A 27,397-nucleotide genomic window follows, 5' to 3' on the forward strand; every position below is an offset into this window, starting at 1 on the left:
GCTACTACACGGTTAGTTGATCAAAGGCACCTTTTTTGTTGTTAATCGTTTTTATTGGACTGTAATTGTACATACAGAAAAGTGCACAAATCATAAGTTTACAGCTTGGTAAACAGTCATAAAGTGAGCGCACCTAGATCACGAAACAACATTAGCAGCACCAAAGAAGCCACCTTATAGTCTCCCAGGCCTTGTGGAGCTAAAGAAGCCACCCTCGTGAGTTAATCATGTCCTGGTCCCATCACACCGGGAATCAGGGTATCAGAGTATGAATTTGGGGGAACACACACATATTCAGTCTGTAGCACTCTCCTTCACCATTTCTCAAGACACAGTATGATGCAGATCCAGAGGCCTGGCTCTGTCTTTTTTTTGAACAATTAATTGATGGTTAGCTTTTCTGATTTTATTCCTTGAAAGATCTCATTTTCTTATGTTCTTACCTAATTTGCCTCTCAGTTTCCTTTTCAAAAATTTTTTTTAGGGGCGCCTGGGTGGCGCAGTCGGTTAAGCGTCCGACTTCAGCCAGGTCACGATCTCGCGGCCCGTGAGTTTGAGCCCCGCGTCGGGCTCTGGGCTGATGGCTCGGAGCCTGGAGCCTGTTTCCGATTCGGTGTCTCCCTCTCTCTCTGCCCCTCCCCCGTTGATGCTCTGTCTCTCTCTGTCCCAAAAATAAATAAACATTGAAAAAAAATTTTTTAAAAAAAAAATTTTTTTTTAGTGTTTTCTTTATTTTTGAGAGAGAGAAAGAGAGAGACAAAGTATGAACAGAGAGGGGCAGAGAGGAAGGAGACACAGAATCCGAAGCAGGCTCCAGGCTCTGAGCTGTCAGCACAGAGCCGGACGTCGGGCTCGAGCTCACAAACTGTGAGATCACGACCTGAGCCGAAGTCAGACGTTGGACTGAGCCATCCAGGTGCCCCAGTGTCCCTCAATTTCTATTGTTTCATTTCAGTTGCCTTGGTTTTCTTGCCACCATTTCTGTAGGGTAGACTTAACTCTTAGATTGATTTATGTGAGGAAAAAGAAACATAGACCCAGATAACTCAAAACTAATTTGTTGACTTTGGGCTTTCAGATGATTTTGCACCAGATTCGCATTCCCGCTTGGGTTTTACTTAAGCTGCTCTTACGAGCAGTTTACATTCCTTAAGCATGTACCAGCTGGCTCATGGAATGAACAGGCAGGCCCGAGGAAGCTAAGCTGGGATGGAAAACCGGGTGTAGATGATACCCACGTGGATTGTTGAAAATTGATTTTAGTCTGTTCCCGTGCCCAGAAAACTGTCTGCTTAATGAGCTGGCTTTCTTGGACTTCTTGCTCACATCGAATTTTATATTCTAATAGAATGAATTTGTCTTACAAAGAAAACTTGGCGATGTTAAGAATCTAAGTATAAAAAGTACCCAGAACTAAACGTGTGTCTGAATAAGTTATTTACTTGCTCGGGTTCTCTGTGTACTTAGTTCTGCCGTATCCTCCTGCTGTTTGCTTGTCCCGTATTTTAACGCAGCTTTCACCTACGTGTCATCATCTCATTAAATAACTATCTTGTTTCCTGAGGTTGATGTTTCATCATCATCTCTGATGATTTAAGCCTCTGTGATCACGTTCAGCAGAAGCTGGCTCAACTGTTTCCTTACCCCAGAATTCGTCAGCAAGAGTCTCAGGAAAAACCAAAGGCTACAGTCAGTAGTGAGGCAAACTACCCGACTTCCTAGTCTTTCCCCTTTGAGTTTGAAGATGATGTTGTTCTTTCAGGGCAACAGACGTGACTGCTAGGGATTGGTCTTTTCCTATTTGGAAGGAAAGCCCAGGCAGGAGAATTTGGGGGTGGGAGGTAGCAAGCACATGCTCGACATTCCTAGGGCAAAATAGTGCGCGGTCCTTCCTTCCTCCGCCTCTGCGGTTCTCCAAGTAAGTGCCCAGGCTCCCCACCCACCTCCCCCAGGATCACTAGCAGGGGCCGTCTCGGGCACGTTAGGCAGCGTGACACTTCCCCCACCTGTAAACTAGTTGCTGTAACTATGTCTTCGTGTTCAGATGGGACAGCACCTGGCCAAAGGTGAAGCTCCACGCCAACGCCAACGTCAGCTGTTGTTAAACCAATTACAGCAAGCTGGCCACACCCCAGCCCTGGCAGTGGGGTCCCGCCTCCCACGCTGGCTGGGGACTGAGTGTGGCCCACGGGGAATTCCTTCTGCCCCAGCAGCCTTTCTCATGCTTACAGCTGCTTTTCTCTTTGACTGTGGTTGTAAATCAGATCTCCGAGAGATCGGGGCAGATAAAGTTCATGACGTGCCGGAAATGGTTTTACATGAAGTAAAACTATAGAAAAATCAGTGTCCGCCTCTCGAAGGTGCCTAGAATGTGGCCTCGGGATCTCTGCACGGCTCTGGACTCAGTATTGTTTCCCGAACACGTACAGCATCTCAACCGTGTTCTGACCCAGATAGGCTTTTGTGGGTTGGTCCAAGAGAGCCAGGCAAACGTTTTAACCTGGGTTTTTTGGGAAAATGCATTCTCGTTTATTTGCAGCTGATACACGGTTTGTTCATAATTGGGGAACGGCCCAAACAGGCCTTTTCCCTGAAGATTTTTAACTTTGTGTTGTCAGGAGGAGAGGGCACACATGGATGGATCTAAGTAGGATGGATTAGCTGTTTTTATTTAGAAACTACCACACTTGGGGCGCCTGGGTGGCCGAGTCCGGCAGGCCTCCGACTTCCACTCAGGTCATGATCTGGAAACTTGAGAGTTCGAGCGCCTCTCTGCTGTCCGCGTGCAGCTGCTTGGGATTCTCTGTCTCCCTCTCTCTCTGCCCCTCCTGCTTTCGCTCGTGCTCTCTCTCAAAAATAAATACACATAAAATATACACGTATTTTTATATATTATGTATATAAAGCGTATACATAATCTGTAATACAAAAATGTATTTCAAAAAATAAATATTTAAAAAAAAAATTTTTTTTTAAATACAGTACCGCACTTACCAATGGGAAGGGGGAGGAGGTGTATTTGGAATATTTTTACCTTTTCAGTTTTTTTTTTTTTTTCAACGTTTATTTTTGGGACAGAGAGAGACAGAGCATGAACGGGGGAGGGGCAGAGAGAGAGGGAGACACAGAATCGGAAACAGGCTCCAGGCTCTGAGCCATCAGCCCAGAGCCCGACGCGGGGCTCGAACTCACGGGCCGCGAGATCGTGACCTGGCTGAAGTCGGACGCTTAACCGACTGCGCCACCCAGGGGCCCCTACCTTTTCAGTTTTTAACTTACATATATTAAGGTGAAAAAGGATCTTTGGAACTAGATAGGATACATTTTTCATGCAATACTGGATGAAACAAAGCCCTCAGATCACATCAATAGGATGTATTATTATTATTATTATTAAAGAGATGGAAGAAATACTGTGTAGGGGTCAAGAGCAGGCTACCCCAAGATGGGCCACTTTGGCATAAAGATGATCTCAAGTTAAAAGTAATCGAAACCCAACGGACACAGAAAAAGCTCTCGGACTCCCCTCAACTGCCTAACTCTGGACAAACTGGAAAGGAGAGCCTATACCAGGAAGAGAGCTATCAACAGAGACCCCTTTACCTAAAAAACTGATCTGCATCATAGGGCAAGCTTGGTTTTCCAAATCCTTCCTCTCACCTTCCTGCTAATAGCCTTCCTCCCCTTGGTATCCTCAGGCCCTACCCCTCCCATATGAACTTCATGTTGCCTCACTGTCTTTGAAATTTTATGTCTGTGTGGATTCCCCTTATGTATGCTATTAAATTCAATATTTTTCCTATTCATGTGTCTCATGTCAATTTGATTCTAAGTCCAGCTAGAAGGACCATAGGCCAGAGGAGGGTCTTCCCCTCGACAGATGCTACGTGGTAATCAGATGCACTGACCTATTCATGACGCCATGAGGCTCAACTGTGAAGGCTCAGTCCTGACCGAGCGAGTGAGTCTAGGGGGTGAGAGGGCGCACAAGGTGGTCAGTGTTTCGTTCTTCACGGACCCGGTCAAGTGGGCTCTCGGGGGTGGAGCAGAAAGTGTCGAGCTGCTGAGTTAACTGAAAAGGCATTTTTTAAAAGACATCCCTATTGGTGAGAGTTTATTAAAAACGTAAATTATACAAAACTAGGTAGATGTGGTTTTTGAAGGTCAAGAGGGTGGCAAAATAGTCTCCCGGCACACTACGAGAAATATGGTGACAAATACCAGGATAAACAGAATTTCTTTTTTTTTTTAAGGGTTGAAATGGATTTTTTTAGTGCGTGGAGAAGGTTGAGGCAAGAGGGCTGCTGCATTTTAAGTTTTTGAATAATACTTGGTTTTTTTTAAGCCGTGTGCCTGCTTCGGCAAAATAAGCATCATAAAATATTCACAGAATATTAACACCGTTTGAGGGTTATGTAAAGTAGTACTACAACAGTATGGTTAAGTGTTTTCATAGAGAATCAGTGTATAATGACCAGTTTCCAAATTTTGTCATTAGGTGCGTAGTTCTGTCTCTGAACTATATCTGTGTCCGACTTTATCCCTCTCTTTTCTCTCACTTTACCGCTTACGTATTGTAAATAATATTAAAGTCAGGGATGACCATCTCTCTGTTTTACTACCCATAGCACCTTAACACAGTATCTTAAGAGCAATGTCTCAGCATGAATAGACACTTTTCCAAAGAAGACTCCAGATGGCCAACAGACACAGGGAAAGATGCTGAACATCATTCATCATCAGGGAAACACAAGTCAAAACCACAATGACATACCACCTCATACTGATCTCAGTGGCTAAAGTGAACAACTCAAGAAACTACAGACGCTGGCGAGGATGTGGAGAAACGGGAACCCTCTTGTACTGTTGGTGGGGATGCAAACTGGTGCAGCCGCCCTGGAAAACAGTGTGGAGATTCCTCAAAACACTAACAATAGAATTACCCTACAACCCCAGCTATAGCACTGCTAGGAATTTATCCAAAGGATACAGGTGCGCTGATTCTTAGGGGCACATGCACCCCAATGTTGACAGCAGCACTATCAAGAATAGTCAAATTATGGAAAGAGCCCGTGTGCCCATCAACCTGATGAGTCGATAAAGAAGATTTATACATATATATATACAATGGAATACTACTCGGCAATGAGAAAGAATGAAATCCTGCCATTTGCAGCAACGTGGATGGAACTGGAGGGTACTACGCTAAGTGAAATGAGTCAGAGAAAGACGGATACCGTATGTTTTCACTCATATGTGGAACTTGAGAAACTTAACAGAAGACCATGGGGGAAGGGAAGGAAAGAAATTATTTACAGAGAGGGAGGCGAACCATAAGAGACTCTTAAATACAGAGAACAAACTGAGGGTTGATGGGGGTGGAGGGGCGTGGAGAATGGATGATGGGCATTGAAGAGGGCACTTGTTAGGATGAGCACTGGGCATTGTATGTAAGTGATGTGTCACAGGAGTCTACTCCTGAAGCCAAGAGCACACTGTATATACTGTGTGTGAGCCAACTTTACAGTAAATTATATATACGTATATCATTATATATAATATATTTATATATATATAAGTTAAAAATAAAAAGAGTAATATCTCAGAATATGATTGATAAGTATGTTTTCTGGTTTGTTTTTTTTTTTTCAAAATCTTGCTAAAAAGTGCACAAATAGGGGCGCCTGGGTGGCGCAGTCGGTTAAGCGTCCGACTTCAGCCAGGTCACGATCTTGCGGTCCGTGAGTTCGAGCCCCGCGTCGGGCTCTGGGCTGATGGCTCAGAGCCTGGAGCCTGTTTCCGATTCTGTGTCTCCCTCTCTCTCTGCCCCTCCCCCATTCATGCTCTGTCTCTCTCTGTCCCAAAAATAAATAAACATTGAAAAAAAATTTAAAATAAAAATAAAATAAATTTTAAAAAAGTGCACAAATAATACAGACTCACTCTAGAAAAAATAGAAAACACAGAAAGCAAACAAAAAAAATTAAAATCACCCAGAAACTCCTCTTACCATCTTGATAACACCCATCCAGATGTTTTCCTGGGTAATATATACATGCAAAGAAATCTGAAATAAAAATTATCCAATATACACTGTACCCATTTTCTTAGGATAAAGTAGAGTTTTTAGGTCAGCAGGTATGTCTTCTTTTGAAGGCTGTTTGTCATGTTGCCAAATTGTCCTAAAGAAGTGTTCTATCAGTTTCAGTCCCCATTAGTAGAGCAAAAGAGTACTCCTTTCTCTTCTCTCTTACTAACTAATGGGTAGAAATATATTTATCAGACTGGGGCGCCTGGGTGGCGCAGTCGGTTAAGCGTCCGACTTCAGCTCAGGTCACCATCTCGCGGTCCGGGAGTTCGAGCCCTGCGTCGGGCTCTGGGCTGATGGCTCGGAGCCTGGAGCCTATTTCCGATTCTGTGTCTCCCTCTCTCTCTGCCCCTCCCCCGTTCATGCTCTGTCTCTCTCTGTCCCAAAAATAAATAAACGTTGAAAAAAAAAAGTATAAAAAGAAATATATTTATCAGAGTTGGGTTCATTAGTATTTCTTAGAATAAGAGTGCATTTGAACATTTTAAATGCAGATACAGCTTGTCATTTTGTCTTTAATTTTCAGTGTGTTTCCCCTTCATATACAAAGTTTCTTTTTAATTTTTACCTGCTCAAAACTGTCAGCCATGTTGTTGTTTTTTTTTTTTTTTTAATCTAAAAAAACTTCTCCCCCATTTTGGCATTCTGTCTTTCAAAAGCTGTTCTTTCCACAAGATCATATATGTGGAATAAACTGATTTTTAAGAATTCAGTCGTGTGACTACCTCTCAACTCTATTTTTCTCCCCATCAGGAAAGCAATTGAAGAATTGCTTAAAGAGGCAAAACGTGGCAAAACCAGAGCAGAAACGATGGGACCTATGGGTTGGTAAGTTCTTGAGTGATCTTCCTTAAAACAGAACAGTAGTCAAGAGAAAGTCTCGGCTGGAGATGTGGATACGTAAATCTGTAGCCGGTGAAAGGAATGTAAAACTGTGGCTGTAGAGGAAATCCCCCAGAGGCGGGCAGGAGAGTGGGAGCCCTGTTGAGGGCCAGCTCTGGGGACTCTGCGACCCTGAGGAAGAGGGCTGGGGGTATGGAGGGAGAGCATCTGTGAAGGGTCCGTCATCCCTTTAGATCACAAATCCCTAGTGGATATGTAGATCTACTGCCCAAAGGCGCCATGTGAGAGTAATCTTGTATCAGTGTTCATTGTTTAAGGATCTCTGTTTTGTTTTGTTTTGTTTTTTGTTTCTTTTTATTTATTTTGAGAGAGAGAGCAGGGGAAGAGCAGAGAGAGAGGGAGACAGAATCCCAAGTGGGCTCTGTAGGGCTCAATCCCGTCAGCTGAACCGTGAGATCATGGCCTGGGCTGAAATCAAGAGTGTGACGCTTAACCCACTGAGCCACCCAGGCGCCCCAAGGATCTCTGTTTTAATTATAGCCCTTGGCAAATTGAAATTTATTTTTAAAATTCTATTCATAAGTATTTCGACTATGTGACAGTTCAGCTGGGTAGAACTTAAGTTGCCTTTGCAATTTCTATACAAAATAGAGCTTTAAAACTTAAAGTTTAGACACAAAAGAGGAATTTACCCTTAAGAATTTAGTCCTAAGCCTTTTTAAGCTTCACTTTAGCAATAACATAGGCATTCATGTGTTAAATATGCTGAGTTTAGATCTTTTATCTAGAATTTAAAATCCGCAACAATGGAGGATTGTGCGTGATTAAGAGTCGAATCTAAAAATGAGGAGAAAAACTAGGCTTCAGAACACACCTCATTCTGTAGATTTGACTCTTAGAACCATGCACGTGATTTATGTAAAATGTAAAACAAAGTTAAGTAAATAAAGGGAAAAGTCAATCCTTAAAAATCAAGCAAAATAAAACAAATAGACCTAAAAAGCCATTTAGTGAATGACTTAGCCGCACATAAAAGAACTACTGTGCGTGATCTGAAATGTGACTACATTTTGAAAAGAACTACCAGGAAATCTTAAATTGTTTTCCATCCTCATGTTGTCAAAAATATGATGTTGTTATTCGGAAAATATTATGTAACGGGATAAAGCAAATATTTACCTGCTCTAAATACCAAGATGTCCAGCGTCAAAGGGGTGCACATGTAAAATCAAAGTAAAAAACCTATAATCCTAAATTCGAATTGGATATATCAGTACAAAGCCATGCTTTAGAGAGATAACTGACTGCAGATCTGAAGCAGTGTCTGGGCTTCACCAAACTGCAAGGTAGAGGTCACAGTCACCAAGACTGCCCTCACTTCTTACACCACCTGAAAATTCAGGGAGTTCCTAACGTACCCTCAGCTTCCTTAAGTCACTGATGAATCCCTACAATTCACAGAAAACTGTGAGACTCACAGTTACGGCTTACTACAGGGAAAGAACACAGATTCAGATCAGCCAAAGTAAGGGGCATAAAGGGTATTGTCTGAGAGGGTTCCAGACATGAAGCTTCTGTTGTCCTCTCCCCATAGAGTCAGCATTAAGGTGTGACAATGTACGTGGCATATCGTCATCAGGGAAGCTCACCCAGGCCTCGGTATGCAGAGTTTTTATTGGGATTTCATTACTTAGGCATGATTGATTGCTCATGTGGTTGGCCTCAGTGTCGAGGTTAACCAAGACCCCGTGACCCAAAGCTCCCGCCCAAAATCACATGGTTGGGGGGTTTCGGCAGGGCCAGCTTGCGCTCTAAGACCATCAGGCATGGCCTGCCCCATCCTAAGATCCACTCTAGACAAAGACATTTCTGTCCGGCGTGTGACATTACCTCCTAGAATTGAGATCCCCTCCCAGAAGTCCGCCCTCTCTGTGGGCAAGGTTACACCGTTACTACATAGACAGGGAATGTATAAGACGATCCGGAGAATCTTGTCACACGAGAAAGCAAAGAAACACTCGAAGACTACTGTAGTGATGGCCGAAAGACTCAGGAAACAACTTGAAATCCCTCCCGCCAGATGGGCTAATTTGATCACCAAGAAGAATAAAGCTATAAAGACTGAAATACCTCAACTATGTTCAGATCCACAAGGTCATAATGATAATCACAACAAGAAACTTAGCGGTCCCGTTTGGAGAATGCTGTGGAACCAAACCATTGTCCATAAAATCGGCAAAGAGAGAGGAAGAACAAGACATTTATCCTGTTCCCTGTACACATTGTGCTGCGGGGTTACCAAATCATTGATGAAAGAAAACTCCCCTGTAGAACTGCAACTATTAAATGAAAAGGACATCGTGGGGTGCCTGGGTGGTTTAGTCGGGTCGGTTTAGCGACGGACTCTTGATTTCGGCGCGGGTCATGATCCCACGGTTGGTGAGTTCGAGCCCCACATCGGGCTCCACACTGTGACAGTGCTTGGGATTCTTTCTTCTTTCCCTCCCTCTCTGCCCCTCCTGTACATTCTCTCTCTCTCTCTCAAAACAAATAAATAAACTTAAAAATTTTTTTAACATAAAAGAATGCTAGAATAAGATCACCATTTGAATTCTTAGCAACTCAATAAGAAAACAAACAATCCAATTTAAAAATAGGCAAAAGATCTGAACAAACACATCATTGAAAATGGTACAGGGTTGGCCAATCAGCATATAAAGAGATGCTCACTGCTTCAGCCGTGTCTCTCCCTCTTTCTTTGCCCCTCCCCCATGCACACTCTGTGTCTCTCTCCTTCAAAAATAAACAAACATTAAAAAAAAAGAGATGCTCAAATCATTAGTTATGAGGAAAATGCAAATGAAAACATCAGTTAGTTACCACCACTAGGGATGCACTGAAGTATCCAAAATAAAAATTAAAAAAGGCTGACAGTCCCAAATAAAGACGAGGACATGGCACAACTAAAATGCTCACACACTGTTGGCAGAAATGTAAGATCATACAGCCATTGTGAAACATAGTTGGCAGTTTCTTATGAATACTCACCACAGAGACTTCTTCTAACCAATTACCAGAGAATTGAAAACTCAGGCACCCACACAAATGCGCACAGTAATGTTTATGGCGCTTTTATTCATGATGGCTCAAAACTGAAAAGAACCGAGGGGCCCCTGGGTGGCTCAGTCGGTTAAGCGTCCAACTTGGGCTCAGGTCATGATCTCGTGGATCGTGAGTTCGAGCCCCGCGTCGGGCTCTGTGCCGACAGCTCGGAGCCTGGAGCCTGTTTCGGATTCTGTGTCTCCCTCTCTCTCTGCCCCTCCCCTGCTCGCGCTCTGTCTCTCTCTGTCTTTCAAAAATGAGTAAACATTTAAAAATAAATAAATGAGTAAGTGAAAACCGGAAACAACTGAAATGTCCACTGACTAATGAACGGATAAACAAATCGTGGTTCTAGCCGTACATTCAGCACTCCTTGGTAATAAAGAGGACGAGAAATAACACACAGCATGGCTGAATCCCAGGAGCCTGCCAAGTGAAGGAAGTCAGACACAAAACCGTACACAGTGTAAGATTCCATTTATGTGGCCTTCTAGAAAACCCAGAACGATAGGGACCGGAAGCAGGCCCCTGGTTGCCAGGACATGGGGACAGAAGGAAGGGGTTAACTGCAGAACTTGGTGGGTGACAGAAACGCACTACGTCTTGATCGACCTCGTACATTTGTCAAAACTCTTAACGCTGTTTACTTAAAAGGATAAATTTTATTCTGTGTGCATTCTGTCTCATAAACCCAATTTTAAAAGAAAAAGAATGGCATCATTTGCAATCCCTAAGGACGCACTGGACCTAGGCAAAGGTCACTGGCCGCTACACTGACCAGATGCGGACTTGCTGGGGACCGTTCTGGGACAGGTCAGGCGGACCCACACCTGAACTCACGGACCCGTCTTCATGCTGAGAAAAGATGCGGAAAACCAGGCCGCTACTTAGGAGACATCCTTGTCGAAGAGACTGAACCCCAATCTGATCCCATCCCCAGTCAGAACTACTAGCTTGCACAAAATACAGAGGCCAGAGGAACACATTAACTGACACTATAGGAATAAAATCACAAAAGTCCAATGTGGGGAATTCTACAGGACAAACAGCCCAATTCCCTTTAACAAAAGACTTGCAGAGAAAAGGAGGGGAATCCTATGAACTAATAGACTTGAGACACGCCAAATAAAATGTATACCTTGTTTGGATCCTTATCCAAACTAACTATAAAAAGACATTTATGGGGCACCTGGGTGGCTCAGTCGGTTGAGCATCTGACTTTGGTTCAGGTCATGACCTCACGGTTCGTGGGTTCGAGCCCCGTGTCGGGCTCTGTGCCGACAGCTCAGAGCCTGGAGCCTGCTTTGGACTCTGTGTCTCCCTCTCTCTCTGCCCCTCCCCTGCTTGTGTTCTCTCTGTCTCTCTCTCTCTCTCTCTCTCTCTCTCTCTCAAAAATAAACATTTAAAAATTTTTTAAAGAAGACATTTATGAAACAGTTGGGGTAGTTGATGACATTAAGTAATTAATATTGATTTTTTGAGGTGTGATAATGGTTTTGCTGTTACTTCATTTTTCAGAAGATACTATCTTTTAGAAATTGATTGTGATGTATTTATGGTTGAAATGATACAAAATGAAGTAATCCAGTGTGAGTCAATCTGTAGGTCACATATGGAATCATCTTAGATTCAGTAAAATACCCACTTCCTAGAAGGATAGTGACTCAAATTGGTGAGATACAGTGGACAGAAATATTCTGCATGGTTCCTGGCATGGAGCAAGTGAATCAGATTAGTACAGGTTTTGTTAGGGGCAGGCCACTTTGGTGTTTGGTATAAGGCAGGACTGTGATCAGGTTGACTGTAGCCCCTGGTCCAATCTCATACCTTCAGTGAGAGAATCAGTACGGAGCTAAATCATGAATTCAGATGGCCCCACAAGTGAGTATGAAAATATCAGTCAGGGCTCTTGCTATGTTCGCAATGTTCAAGGGCATAAGTTCTTTCTAGGCAGCTCTCCAAATAGAAGTCGTTTATCCTGACAACCTTTCTGCTACTTACTGACTCGGTAGAACTTTCCGATAGTGAGAGAACTGGTTTATCAGTGTCAGCTCCATTTTCCCTGGAGAGAGTTACCCCACGCGCGCGCGGGTCATCTTGACGTTTGTGGGAGGAAGGATGTGCCCATTGGGTGTTACATCAGTTAGGCTGGCAGTTCCCCAGAGTTGTCAAGGACCCAGGTTCCTTCCAGTTTTCGAAATCTTCCAACCACAGAGTGTGATTCTTTTCCACGTGGTCTAGTATTGGCCCACTCCATTTCACTTAGCAGAAAGGAAGGAAGAAGCCACGCCCCCGCCCCCCCCCCCCCCGGTCCCTTTAAGGACACTGCCCTGCCCAGAAGTTGTGTCCACCATTTCCGCCATTTCTACATGTACTCCACTGGCCAGAATTTTGTTCCATGCCTTCACCAACTACAAGGTCAGGAATTCGGTCTTTGTTTTGCTCCAGGTAGTCAGGTGCCAGATAAATATCTGGGGTTCGTTTACTCTAGAAAAAAAGGAAGAATGGATAGTCGGGGACAGTTGACAGCCTCTTCCCATGAAGGAAGCAGAAGCATGTTGAAAAGGGAATAAAGGGTGGGAGGCTGGGGCGCCTGGGTGGCTCAGTCGGTTAAGCATCTCACTTCAGCTCAGGTCATGATCTCATGGTTTGTGGGTTCGAGCCCCGCATTGGGCTCTGTGCTGACAGCTCGGAGCCTGGAGTCTGCTTCTGATTCTGTGTCTCTCTGTGCCTCCTCCACTCACGCCTTCTCTCTCTCTTTCAAAAATAAATAAAGAAATCTTAAAAAAAAAAAAAAAAAGATGGCAGGCAAAGCGAAACATTCAGACTTGTAAGAGATGGGTCCTGGGAGAATAGGGCTTGAAACTTGTTAAGTTCCCATTAGTCTACAGGACAAGAATTCTTGCTGACATTGCTGACATTTTTTTTCAGTTGTCTTAATAACGGTGATCCTGAGCCGTTTTAGTTTTCGGGTCCTTTTATACTCTTAGGAACTATTGAGGACCCCAAAAAAATTTTTTGGTGGATTATATCTATCAATGTTGACTGTATTTGAAGTTTAAATTGAGCAATTTAAAAGAATCTATTTATCCATTTAAAAAATGATAATAAGCCCATTACATGTTAAAAGGAAATAATATGCCTTTTATAAAAATAACTACATTTGTGGGAAAAAAATACTGAGTTAGAGTGATATTGTTTAATATTTTTTGCAAACCTCCCTCATGTCTGACTTATAAAAGACGCTTGGAAGTTCATGTCTGCCTGTACAACCTGTTGTTTTGCTTGAAGTATTTGAAGAAAATCCAACCTCACACAAATATATGCCCAGAAAAGCAAGAAGGATTTCAATAGCCTTTCCAGAAAATTATGGTATTCTTTAATCCTCCATCAAAATTTTGCAAGTAACCTCAGCGAGTAGTAGATTCTTAACCTTCTTTTTAATAATGCAGACTTTTCATATTCCGTCATAATAAAATCGCTTGGTCTCCCTTGCACTTTAGCTGGATCTTCTCCCCATACATGATTCTGTAACATCCTTCATTAGCCATCTCAAAAATGTTGGCTCATGAGTCGTCTTCTAATGACAACACATTATATAATACTTAAAAAATACATTTATAAATATCACCACTAATCTCATCAGAGAGTCTTTTAAATGTTGGGAACCTGTCAAGTTCCCAGTTTTCCAAAAATCTAATTTTCTTTCACTTGAAAACTCCAGCTTTATCATTGGCCATGAATCCTGCAAGCTATTTTCCTTGAATTGACAGGCTCACTCACCTCTGAATAACCAGCTAGTTCACACGCAACTCAGACATTCACGTAGGTTCTTTTCCTGGAGGCAGCTTCTGGTCCAGCACAGCCTAGCAGCTATGGGCTATGCAAAGAGGTCTGACTGAAGGACAGCCACGACTTGCTTCTATTCCCTGGTGCTGGCACAGCGAACATCTTCCCCATCAGGCTCATCCTGGGAGAACACCTGGTTTTCCCTCTGTTTAAAGTGTGTGTGTGTGTGTGTGTGTGTGTGTGTGTGTGTGTGTGTAAATAAAAACTTGTAACCACTAATGCACTGGTTCCCAAACTCATCTGCACATTTGAAATCATCTGGAAAGCTTCCCAAATTACTAATGTCTATGTCCTGCCACCAAAAATTATGAGTTTGCAGATGGCCTGAGCCAAAGGGTTTCAAAACGATACCCAGGTGATTCTAAAGTGCGCACAAATTTGAAAACCACTCTACCAGTCCCTATTTATTAAAAAGAACGGAACCGGGGCGCCTGGGTGGCTCAGTCGGTTGGGCAGCCGACTTCGGCTCAGGTCATGATCTCGCGGCCCGTGGGTTCGAGCCCCGCGTCGGGCTCTGTGCTGACAGCTCGGAGCCTGGAGCCTGTTTCGGATTCTGTGTCTCCCTCTCTCTGACCCTCCCCCGTTCATGCTCTGTCTCTCTCTGTCTCAAAAATAAATATTAAAAAAAAATTTTTTTTAAATAAAAATAAAAAGAACGGAACCATCCTGCAGGTAGAATTCACACCTCTCCCACGGGCAGACAGCACCAGAGCACTTGGATAGCCAGCCCAGCCACGGGAGCCCCAAGTTCCATCTCTGTCAAGCAGACCTTCTTGGACAGATCTTAAAGGAGTAGACAATCTGTTGCTTACTAGTGGGCCATGGTTTGTTTCTCTAAGCATCTAGAAGGCCTTTATATTTGCTTAATATGTTTTATTTTAATTTTATTTTAGTTAATATACAGTGCAGTATTGGCCACAGAAGTTGAATTCAGTGATTCACCACTTACACACAACACCCAGTGCTCATCACAGCAAGTGCCCTTAAGACTCATCACCCATCTAGCACACCTCCCACCCCACTCCCTCCATCAACCCTCAGTTTGCTCTCTATCGTTAAGAGTCTCTTGTGGCTTGTTTCCCTTTCTTTCCCCCATCCTTCCCATATGTTCATCTGTTGCCTTTCTTTTTTTTTTTTTTAATGTTTATTTATTTTGAGAGAGTGTGTGTGTGTGCGAGCAGGGGAGGTGCAGAGAGAGGGAGAGAGAGAATCCCACACAGGCTCCATGCTGTCAGCACAGAGCCCGATATGGGGCTCGAACCCACAAACAGTGGGATCATGACCTGAGCTGAAACGAAAGGTTGGACGCTTAACCAACCAAGCCACCCAGGTGCCCCTCATCTGTTTGGTTTCTTAAATTCCACATATGAGTGAAATCATATATTTGTCTTTCCCTGACTGACTGACTTCACTTAGCATAATACATTCTGACTCCAGCCACATCATTACAAATGGCCAGACTTCATTTTTTTGGTGGCTGAATATAGTGTGTGTGTGTGTGTGTCTGGGTGTGTACCCATAGTTTAACGATTGTTGACGGTGCTGCTTTAAACAGTGGGGTACATGTACCCCCTTTGAAGCTGTATTTTTGTATCCTTTGGGTAAATACCTAATAATGCAATTGCTGGGTGACAGAGTAGTTCTGTTTTTAGTTGTTTTTGTTTGTTTGTTTCGTTTTTTGTTTTTGGAACCTCCATACTCTTCTCCAGATGGGCTGCATCAGTTTTCATTCCCACCAACAGTGCAAGACGGTTCCCCTGTCGCCACATCCTCGCCAACACCTGTTCTTCCTTGAGTTAATTGTAGCCATTCTGACAGGCGTAAGGTGGTTCCTCGTCATGGTTTTGGTTTGTACTTCCCTGACTGTGAGTGATGTTGAGCATATTTTCATGTGCCTCTTAGCCATCTGGATGTCTTCTTTGGAACATTGTCTATTCATATCTTCTATCCATTTCTTAACTGGGTTGTTTGTTTTTGGGGGTGTCGAGTCTAATGAGTTCTTTATGGGTTTTAGATACGAACGCTTTATCAGATACGCCATTTGCAAATATCTTCTCCCATGACGCAGGCCGCCTTTTAGTTTTGTTGTTTCCTTTGCTGTGGAGAAGCTTTTTATCTTGACGAGGTCCCAATAGTTCATGTTTGCTTTCGTTTCCCTTGCCTTCAGCTAATAAGTTACTCCAGCCAAGGTCAAAGAGGTTGCTGCCCAGTGTTCTTCTCTAGGATTTTGATAGGTTCCTGTCTCACATTTAGGTCGTTCATCCATTTTGAATTTGTTTTTGTGTGTGGTGGAAGAAAGTGGTCCAGTTTCATTCTTTCGCGTGTTGTTGTCTCGCTTTCCCAACACCATTTGTGGAAGAGACTTTTTTTCACGGAATGTTCTTTCCTGCTGTGTCAAAGATAAATTGACCATGTAGTTGTGGGTCCGTTTCTGGGTTTTCTATTCTGTTCCATTAATGTGTGTGTCTGTTTTTGTGCCAGGACCATATTGTCTTGATGATTACAGCTTTGTAATATAGCTTGAAATCCGGACTTGTGATGCCTCTAGTTCTGTTTTTCTTGTTCAGGATTTCTTGGGCTATTCGGGGTCTTTTGTGTTTCCACACAGACTTTCGGATTGTTTGTTCTAGCTCTGCGAAGAATGCTGGTGGCATAGGGATTGCATTAAATATGTAGATTGCTTTGGGTGGTGTCCACATTTTAACAATACTTGTTCTTCCTATCCATGAGCATGGAATGTTTTTCCATTTCTTTGTGTTCTCTTCAATTTCTTTCGTAAGTCTTCTATAGTTTTCAGAGTATAGGTCTTTTTCCTCTTTAGTTAGATTTATTCCTATTGTTTTTGGTTTAACTGCAAATGGGACTGATTCCTTGATTTCTTTTTCTGCCGCTTCATTATTGGTGTATAGAAATGCAGCAGATTTCTGCACGTTGATTTCATACCCTGTGACTTCACTGAGTTCACATATCAGTTCTAGCACTTTTTTTAATCACGTTGATTAAAATTAAGGAACTGAAACGAGTCTTTCGGGTTTTCTCCATAGGGTCTCGTGTCATCTGCACATAGTGAACGTTGGACTTCTTCTTTGCCGATTTGTATGCCCTTTATGTCTTTTGCTGAGGCTAAGACTTCCAGTACTATGTTAGATAGTAATGGTGAGAATGGGCCGTATTTGCCTTAAAATTTAAAATAGCACTAGGTCGCCATTTTTTTCCCCTCTTGGACATTCCATGAAACGACCTTAGCGAGGTCGTCGAGCCATTGCCAGAAAGAGACTGCTGAACTAAAGAAAATGCAGTGGAAATGCCATTTTTTATTTTGTAAAGAAAGAGGCCATTTGGTGCTCTGTACTTCTGTGCACGTATTTCAGCAAAAGAATCTCTTCAGAAGCTGTTCTTTTTTTTTTTTTTTCAACGTTTATTTATTTTTGGGACAGAGAGAGACAGAGCATGAACGGGGGAGGGGCAGAGAGAGAGGGAGACACAGAATCGGAAACAGGCTCCAGGCTCTGAGCCATCAGCCCAGAGCCCAACGCGGGGCTCGAACCCACAGACCGCGAGATCGTGACCTGGCTGAAGTCGGACGCTTAACCGACTGCGCCACCCAGGCGCCCCCTCAGAAGCTGTTCTTAACAGAGGCCTCAAGGAGGCTGAAATATCGGCCCATATGACTTCCTTTTAGTCAACGTAAAGGAATTTAGAGGCACACATTTCAGCAATTTGCACAGCTTCACGGTCTACAAAGCTGGTTTTATTCTGGTCACATTCACATCAGCCGATCTGTAGCCCAATGTCATTTCTGCGGCGAGGGCTCGCAGGACTTCAGCCTTAGCCTGGGAAAGGCTTATATTCCGGTATAAAAGGTTACAAGGATTGAGTGGGACAGAAAATGATTCTTCGGTTTTCTCCACCTGGTTGTTTTAAGGCGAGTGGCACTTTTGGGTGCCTTTCTGTTTCGGCCTGGAGTCGGTCCGGTGATAAGGTGAAAAGTCCTGTACGTCGTTCTTCTGTTGTATGTAGTCAGCTTTATACCGGAAAGCAGATCATTTCTCGAGTCTTTTTGCAGGCTTTTTTTTTTTTTTAAGTCACTTGCCTGAGCCCCAACCGGTAGGTATAGTAAGAGGCCAGGCTCAGGCAGCAGTAAAGAAGACTCCCTCCTGGCTTTAAAGGTGTCAGTCCACTGGTGGACACGGACAAGTGAGCAGGTGAGCACAGCTCAGCGGGGAGGGAAGGAAGGGCTCGCATTTCAGAGTGACTCACGGATGAGGCTCTTGGCAGTAGTTCAGGGCCACGAGATCCAAAGCCTCTACTCTATGGCTAAGACCATGGGGCCCAGAGGGGTTTCCTGAGGCCCCAGCTAGCCACTTGCGGACGCCTGGGTCCCCACTTGCTTTCTCGTCCCTGGCTGAACGCTCGTGTCCTACGCTAGCTCTCTTCCATGGATTGTTGTCCGGCAGGATGCCGACGTGTCATCCTTCCTGCCCCAGCTTCCCGCATTCCTCTCACATCCAGTTACGAGTGAATCGAGTGAATCGTGAGATCGTGTGAATCGGAGAGCCCCGTGTGCGTTCCTGCTGGGTGAGATCGCTGTGGACATGATGTGTGCGGCTCGGGGAGCAGGAAGCCAAGGACAGCAGGCTTGTCACGTATCCCGGGACACCACCGTTCCCATTCCGGCTTCTGAGGTTTATCGTCACACGCCTCTGTTTCCTCCTGGTGGTCTCCCAACGAGCATAAATACGTGGACAGACAGCCTGGCCTTTATCTTTGCTGCAGGACCTACCCTGTGCCTTCTCAGACTTTGAAACATAAATTACCAGCGGGGCGCCTGCGTGGCTCAGTCAGTTGGGCAGCCAACGCCGGCTCAGGTCATGATCTCACGGTTCGTGGGTTCAAGCCCTGCATCGGGCTCTGTGCTGACGGCTCGGAGCCTGGAGCCCGCTTTGGATTCTGTGTCTCCGTCTCTCTCTGCCCCTCCCCCGTTCATGCTCTCTCTCTGTCTCAAAAATAAATAAACATGAAAAAGAATTAAATAAAAATTAATAGCATAACTATATATGTACATACACATCACCTATCTCACATTACTTTTAGATACAGCACTGGGGACAGAGTAGCTGAAAACCTACCTTGGGCCTCAGGACTGTTGGTTGTCCGCACCGCAGAGTAATTAAGAATTAGCAGTTGAGAGATGGGGATTATGACGCTCTAAAAGGATTTCTCGGGTGGCCACGTGCTGAGGCATTTGATTGCCACATCACAAACTGTAGGCCCCCTGGGTGGTTGTGGTGGCTGTGGCAGCTTTAAACAACAAAATGAGTTGCAATCAACCACAGCGTCAAGATTAAAAATATTTCCCTTGTTTCCTGGAGCGTTGGGAGTCCAGTTCTTTCTAAGGGTCCTTTTTCACTTACATCCGTCATGGCGCCGAGGAACGTGCCCAGCGGCAGGTAGAGCGCCACTTGCTGGCGTGGGAGTGAGTGTGGCCACAGAACACTGGAGTGAGTTGGGGAGCGTCACACGGGAACTTGGCCTCCGCCTCCCTCACCAGCAAAGTAAGAATCATGATTTCGCAACGCCTGCTGTGCGCCCCCGATCGCAAAATCGAGTGCGTTTAGGGCGCTGTCTGCCCTTGTCGCAGCCCTGTCCGCGACACCACGTCCAGATCCGCTTCTTGGTGCCCAGGCCGGACAAAGCGGCCTCGGCGGCAAGCGGGCTGATGGGCTTAGCGCCTACGGTTTCCTCGCCTGACTGCCCTGCTGATTCGCCACCCGGTTACACCACGCATGTGTCTCTCTCTCCGCTCTTTCTTCCCTGCCTGGGACAATCCCGGAGGGTGGACCTTGGCGTCAGACCCCCGGCTCCCATCCCACTAGCTCGGGATCTCTGACGAGTTGCTTTTCGTCCTCTCTTGTCCACCCGTAAAGTGTTTGATGGCTGGAGAAACGGAACGAGGTCGTGTCAGTCATGTGATGGATGGCACGGGGCAGTCACTTCACGCAAGTTAGCGTCAGCATTGTTCGCCTCGTTGGCTGGTGATCGCATGTCACTGTCTGACGGGTCGTATTCGTGGGACTATTTTATTTTTAAAAAATACTTACTTTGAGAGAGAAGACGCGCGCGTGCGCAGGGGAGAGGCAGAGAGAGAATCCCAAGCAGGCTCAGTGCTGTCAGCGCAGAGCCCCACGTGGGGTTCCATCTCACCAACCGCGAGATCACGACCTGAGCCATGACCCGAGCGCAGATCAAGAGTCGGATGCTTAAGGCTTAACTGAGCCACCCAGGCGCCCCCGTGGAGCTACTTTCGAATCCAAAAGTGTCAGGTCTGACCCCGTAGCACGTTAGACGTTACAACCGCCCACCTTCAGCAGTAGAGAGACAAAAAGTATTAAAAAATCAGTATTTAAAAAAGTATTAAGATCAGCAAAAGAATTACGTATCTCTTCCCCTTTCTGCTCTCTTGGTTTGTTTTATAGTCTGCTGTTTTTCGTAAGTCGAGCACGATAACTACCAGGAGGATGTGCCTTATTTCGCAAATCAGGTTACATAGTGCGTGCACTACAGAAGGAGAGGGAGAGATGAAAAGCTTCTAATCCCGGCCTCAATCAGTCCGAGTCTGTCTCATGGCAGATTCTCTAGAAATCCGCCTTTGCCCCGGCTTGCGGCAGCCTTCGTCACAGCTTCTGCGCGGACGGCTTTGCAGGCGAAGCAAAGCCCGTCACTTTCAGAGTTTGCCAGAGGGAGGATGCTGGATCTTAAGCCTGAAGTGCTGTCGTGGGTTCTCTCCAGTGGACTTGTAACCAGTCTCATTATATTTAGAGTTCTATATCCATTTATATCGTTAGCGCCTTAAATCGGCTCTTCCCACACCAGCTAGGATAGCTTTCTAAAACCCAAAATGAAAGCAGCCAGCCAGGGTGAGACCACTGACGTACGGATCACAGCTGCAGACAGGGAAGCAGCCGCCCCATGCCGTGGCCTCTCCGGTCCCCAACCCCAGCAGCGTGTCTTGGGACACAGCCAGGGACGTAGGTGGTGCAGAAACATCGAGCAGCCGCGCCCCAGGCGCAGGCCTTACATACCCCAGCGCGGATGTGAAAAACCCTGGAATGGTTGGCACCTAATGCCAGCTCATCGTGTCATCTCAAACACACGAAAAAGCGGCACCAAGAGCGAGCTGGGCCGCCAGATGGAGAGATGGGTGAAATGAATTTTCAAATGGGATGAATGAGGAAAGAGTCGTTTTCTAAAGGGTTAACATACAGGCCATGAGCGGAGAATTTCAAAGGAAAACGTCATGTCTTATTACACCATGATCCTGGCTAATAGCTTTTCAAGACTCTGAGAAAAATAACTCTACGCACGCACTTAAATTTTTTTAAAGGAAAAACGTTATGCCTTACTGCACCATGATCCTGGCTGATAGCTTTTCAAAACTTTGAGAGAAAAGTAACTGCGAGCAGAGAATTTCAAAACCGGGACAGACTTCAGAAGCCACCTACATACCCCGGCCCTCCGTGTTCTATCTGAAAAGCATCTGCAGAGCTCCCAGAATTTAGGAAATGCAAATTCTAAGCTCAGAGGGATACCCCGTAGCCCACTGACCGCCCCCCGCCCCCCCACACACCAGTGGGGGACTGAGATGTCCTGGAAAGGGAAACTTCCAGGTGTAGAAATACCAAAACTTTGCAGTTCTACCCATTTTTGCGAAAATTTCTATAAAATGTCATTAAGCTTTTCTTGCTGGCTCGAGTGGTTGTTTTTTTTTTCCCTTTTAATTTTTTTTTTTTTCATTGAGAAACATCAGGTAGCCCACTCTGTTCTTGATTAACTTATTATCCCCGGTGATTTGAGGCTTCAGGAGGTTCTCCTGAGTCACCATCGAGGAGAATTCCCTGCTAAATTAACGGATGTGAGTGTGGCGTGCACCCTTTTTCACAGAGAGAGAATGAAGAATAATAATGTCGGCCCACATTCCCTGTTTAAAACCCCTGAACCCTGATAAGTTTCTAAATTTAGATATTATCCCATTTTATTTATTTTTTTTTCCAACGTTTTTATTTATTTTTGGGACAGAGAGAGACAGAGCATGAACGGGGGAGGGGCAGAGAGAGAGGGAGACACAGAATCAGAAACAGGCTCCAGGCTCTGAGGCATCAGCCCAGAGCCCGACGCGGGGCTCGAACTCACGGACCGGGAGATCGTGACCTGGCTGAAGTCGGACGCTTAACCGACTGCGCCACCCAGGCGCCCCAATATTATCCCATTTTAGCAAGGCACTTGAGCACAGCCAGTGTGCATGGCGAACACCCCCGGGGGTGCTCGTTCAACGCGTTATCCCGTCTGCCCCCAAACCTCTGAATGCTTCCACTATAAATGGGATCAAGACTAGACATAAATAGCCCCGTGTCCAGTTAGGCCAGGTTTTCGGCATCACAGAAAGAACTTGATTTTCAGAGCTTTTAACACTTGGGAATCGTGGATGAGAAATCATAGACCCATAGGTAACATGCACTGAAGATTTACCGTGTGCCAGGCAGGTACTGTGCTAAGTGCTTTATGCATTGTCTCAGTAAGTCCTCCCAATAGGTAGATATTTGTGTCCCTCCCCTTTGCCAATGGGGAAAACGGATGCACGGAGGAGTTAAGTAACTTGCCCACCGTCACACAGCTAGTTAGCAGAGCTAGGATATAAAGCAGCGCTGACATTTACCAAGCGCTTGTTACACATTAGGTACTCTTCTAAGCATGTTGTTCTCACTCACGGGGTCTGCAGTAGTTTCCCACACTTAACAGGCAAGAGGCCGTAGGGAGATCACGTGACACGCCCGAGGCTCAGTCGGATAGATGGTATGATTTCAGAGCACGTGTGCTGAGCGGGTACCGTGTTGTATGCACCTGTAGCAACAAAGCACCGGGCCGTGAGGTTCAGCAAAACGAGTTACGACACTGGAGGCTGGGCCAGCTCTCTCGGCACAGATTTCCTCAAACGTCAGCAACACTGTTGCACTCCTTACACCCTGATATGCTCCCTGCACATGTTACAATGTCTTCATGTGGAATCACTTACTATGCGAGCTGTGAATGGGGCGCCTGGGTAAGCTCAGTCGGTTGAGCGTCCGACCTCTGCTCAGGTCATGATCTCAGCGCTTGTGGGTTCGAGCCCCCCATCGGACTCTGGGCTGACAGCTCGGAGCCTGGAGCCTGCTTCGGATTCTATGTCTCCCTCTCTCTCTGCCCCTCCTCCACTCTCTGTCTCTCTCTGTCAAAAGTAAATAAGCATTAAAAATAAAAAAAGCTGTGAAGGCCAGTTTTCTTGCGGACTTGACCCTAGAAAGCCCTGTCATTCTCTGAACAGCCCTTCTGGGCGCTGTGTTGAGTCTGTGGGTCCCACAAGCAGCTGGAAGCTAGGAACCGTCCCCTGCGGCTCGGCCCCCGCTCTCTCGGTGGGAACCTGCGTGTCCCTAGCAGAAGAGCTGTGCTCATCTCAGGCAAGCCCGTGGGGGTGGAGATGGCCTTACGTGGAAGACCGCAAAACCAAGCGGAATTCACCAGGCGCTACCAAAGGTTTTGTTTTGATATCCTGGGTCATTGTCCCATCTGGCAGTGCTGGCCTTTCCCCCTTGGTCTAATCCCGAGAAGAGCTGACCGGTTTTATCGGCACTGGCCTGGCACGCTCCACTGAACGTAGCCCAGAATTTTCCAGAGCCAGCCGTCCGTAGCCCCCCATATGCAAGCGACCCATGCGGTCCACTTAGACGAGTGACCCCGCTCCTGCCGGAAGCGCTGGGCACTCTCAGCTTGTCGCTTGTCACCCGCCACGCTGAGGGGCCGCTTTCTCCCGCAGTCTGGCCGCGTCGTGCGCTTTGGTGACACCAGCGTGTCGTGCTCTTCCACATCTTTCCCGAGTTTGCAGGGGTTCAGGTTTCTGCTCCGGAACGGTGCCTGCAGTTAGACCCTCTGGTGCCACGCAGGTCCAAGCAGGGTGGCCTCTCGTCGATGCCCCCTTATTGCTCAGGACTGTGGCTCCAGGACAGGGCAGGTGGCTGCGCCTCGGGACTCCGGAGGTAGCGTCATGCTGGCTGGTGTGCTCTTTCTGGAAGCTCCGTGAAGCCCCGCGGGGCCCCCGGGAGCCACGTGGTGTTCTACACCCCCCCCACCCCACCCCCCACCCCACCCCCCACCCCCGTGCTTTGGAGCCGGTTTTCCTTTCCCCGTTGTCACTGCCTTTCTTCTTTGCCCCTCAGCTCATGTCCTGTGGCTTCTAAACTCCAGCGCTAACCAGAGAAGCAAAACCCCCCGCATCGCTGCCGCCTCCAAGGGTTCCCACCGCCCCTGCCGGGCTCCTCTCTGCCTGCATTTCCTTTTCCCCCTGTTCTGGTTCTTTCCCTCCACACTTCCGGCCTGAGCATTAGCCCCGCCTGGCACGTCGAGGGCCCACACCACCTTTGATGCTTCTCAGGTATTGTCCCCGCCAGCGTTGGGCTCAAGAGCTGTTCGTTTGCCGCAGGAGACGTTTCCTTTTCTTTTTTCCCACCTGTCATTTCACTTCCGGATTCGATGCCGTTCTGGTTGCTTGAGGTGGTCTGACCTCCCTGTAAGGGCCAATAGGTTGATGTCTGCTTCTCTTTTCACTGATGGGGGGGGGGGGCGGTGCTGAGCTACAGGGTCACTCCAGTGGGGTGCCCGTAGATTGAGTTTGAAGTCATCGTGTGGGCTTCTCTTTGAATCGGTTTGCTACAAACATGGGAGATGATAGAATCCTGCATTCGTTTTTGTTTAGTACTAGCCGCTCTGAGAAACGTGATGGGGGTGGGTGGGGGTGGGAGGGATCAGCATCCTAAAACAGCCCATCACGTGGCAGACAGCTCAAGGCCAAGAGAAATATGCAGGCTCTCACCTGCGGGGGGGGGCGGGTCTTCTCCAAAAGGAGAGATTTGGTACACGTGAAAAGGAAAGCAAATACTGCAGTGTATACGTAAGCCTGTCAACTAGTAATTTAATTAGCTACATCTTGTCTCTTGGGTGAACTTGAATCACAAGCTACTTCAATGTCCCCGGAGCAGAAATTGACCCAGAGGGCGGGCCTGTGTGAGGTGCTCCCCACGAGAGCACAGAGTAGCGTCCTAATGTGGCAAGTGTGAGAGATGTTTGTTTTTAAAGGTAAAAAGCGATTCGTGCATTTGTATGGATTCTGCGCGCAATTTTTATTTCCAGAACAGAGCATTTGGCTCCAGCACTCAAGACACGGCAAGGCATACTTTTCTGTTGCCCGAGAGGGGCTTCTTTTTACTCTTTGGTAATGAAAAACGAGCCCTGATAAATGCAGCTCGCGGTGCAGATTGGAGTCGAAGCAGGCGTTGATCATTCGAGGGGAAAAGACTGAGTGGTTCCGTTCTTTCGCCGTGTGGCCCCTGTGTCGCAGGGGGAAAGCGAGTCCCAGGGAGGAGAGGGGGCCGAAGCGATCCGATGGGGCCCGGCCGGCCGTCTCCGAATTCCAAGCGTCTTGCCTCTTCCCCCTGGTGCTCCGAGTTTACACTAGGTGGCATGCAAGGAAAGCCGAACAAATTCAGAGACTCGCTTGCGTGTTCACAGAACCCTTCGGCCCGAGCTGCGATGGGCGGGCGCGGCGTCGGCGCGGGCTGCGTGGACTGACGCTGTTGTGTTGTTCCTTCCCCAGGATGAAGTGCCCCCTCGCCGGCGCGAACAAGAGGTTTCTGATTAACACGATTAAGAACACGCTGCCCTCCCACAAAGAGCAGGACCCTGAGCCGAAAGAGGCCACGAAGGCACCTGCGAAAAGCCAGAGCCGGAAGGAAGAGCACCGCAAGGGGCACCGAGGCCACCCTTACAGGCCCAGCTCCCAGGGCCGGGGCGCGCGCCGCGGCCCCTCGCCACCGCCGAAGCGGCGCAGCCCGGAGAGGGGCCCGGCGAGGGGCCCGGCGAGGTACGAGAAGCGGTCCCACAAGCGGTGAGGCCGGGACCGCGCGGCCGCTGCCTCCGGGCCTGGGGCTTGTGCGGACGCGGGGCTGGGGCACGGGCCGCGGGCTGGAGTGGTTTTGAGCGCCGGTCCTTTGCGGCGGCGACACGGCTGTCCGCGCCCGGGGACTCGTCTGCAGGCGGCGCGGCAGGTTTCGGCTACTCCGGCAGCGCCCCGCGCACGCGTGTGGTTTCTGTTCTCTCTCGTTCGCCAGTTGGTTTCGAAATAAATCTGAAACGGAAACAAAGTTCCCCGAGATGGTTACGACTAGTTCCAGGGTTGGTTGTTTGTTTCATGTGTTCCAATCGTGGTCATTTCTCAAGTTTTCTCCAAAAACAAAAACAAAAACAAAAACAAAAACAAAAAAACCACTTGTAAATCCTAGACGTTATCTTGCTGGAGGCTGAATTTCAGAGGCAGAGGTCAGCCGGCCAGTGACCGTGCTTAGGCCGAGGTGTGGCCCTTGGAAGGGCTGGAAAGGTACCAGGAAGAAACGCAGCGAGAGACTCCTTGCCGGTTTCCTTTTGCTGCGAGCGAGCCCTCGGGGAGGGTGCCCACAGGGCTTTGGGTTTGGTGTTCCGCACCGAAAGCCAGAGGGGGGAAACGGGGCTCTGTCGCTGCCTTGTGCGTTCTCAGACTCATTCCCCAGATGAACCACCTTTCCATAGTCCGTTTTGGGGGCAACGTGTGCGTTCTAAGCGGTGCTTTCAAAAGAACCCTCAAAGGTTAAAGTTAAATTATTCAGTGCTGTGTCTTCTTGAGCTAAAGACCTGCATTACCACCCTCAGTAGAGTTGTTTCCGAAATCTTAATTTTAAATAAAAGTGTGTTTACAACGCCTTTTTCTGGTTTCGGTGTTGTTTTCTTGCTTTTTGTTTTGTTCGGTAGCGGGGTGTCTCCCAAATGAACGTACCATTACAGACTTTGCAAACCCGCGTCCTTCCTTTCATACTCAGGAAAATGCCACGAAGTCCCGTCTTCCCCAGCCCACAAAAGGAAGAAGAATCTGTCTGTCTGGTCCCCTCCCGGTTTTCCATAGCGTCTGACCTTATGCCTGGCTGCTCCCAGATAATCACCCGCCACAGCCACAGTTCCCTGCTTCCTGGCAGCCAAGAAAAGCCCTTTCTCAGGGTCAGAAAGGAGCACGTCCGAAAAGTTAGCTTTGGGGTGTTTATAGAGAAACTAGACTAGATCGAGTGCTGCTTCCCCAGCAAGCCACTGGCCACATCCTGAGTCTGGTCCGAGCTAAAAGCGCAGGAGGGACAAACCCAAGGCCTCGCTTGACCCTCCCGCCTCCCACCAGAGACCCCAGGGCCTCATCCTATGAGTTTGTAGCGACACAGCGGCACACGTTGCCCTCAGGACTTTATCCAAATCGACCTCTGCATTCGCTTACATTATGTGTGCTAAATTTGCAATGTTTTCTATTTAAATGCCAGAAATAGCGTAGCGTTGTGAGTTTTTGAAAAATCTTGTTATAATTGAGTAAAATAAAGTTGTATTGTTTCAACTGTCTACGTTCTCCGTACTTTTTTA

The 27,397-nt window shown here is 46.8% G+C and overlaps 1 protein-coding gene across 1 annotated transcript in view; it reads left to right on the top strand.

Annotated features, from left to right (window-relative positions):
• LOC122480955 (protein POLR1D-like) overlaps positions 1-26,701 on the top strand; it is a 49,707-nt gene extending 23,006 nt beyond the window's left edge. Inside the window, exons 2-3 of the mRNA XM_043575878.1 lie at positions 6,842-6,916; positions 25,563-26,701. Coding sequence (XP_043431813.1) covers positions 6,842-6,916; positions 25,563-25,857 — 370 coding nt within the window. The 3' untranslated portion in view covers positions 25,858-26,701. The remainder of the gene's footprint in view (positions 1-6,841; positions 6,917-25,562) is intronic.
• Positions 26,702-27,397: the final 696 nt, after the last annotated feature.

The sequence above is a fragment of the Prionailurus bengalensis genome, chromosome A1, assembly GCF_016509475.1.
Source record: "Prionailurus bengalensis isolate Pbe53 chromosome A1, Fcat_Pben_1.1_paternal_pri, whole genome shotgun sequence".
Lineage (NCBI taxonomy): Eukaryota > Metazoa > Chordata > Mammalia > Carnivora > Felidae > Prionailurus > Prionailurus bengalensis.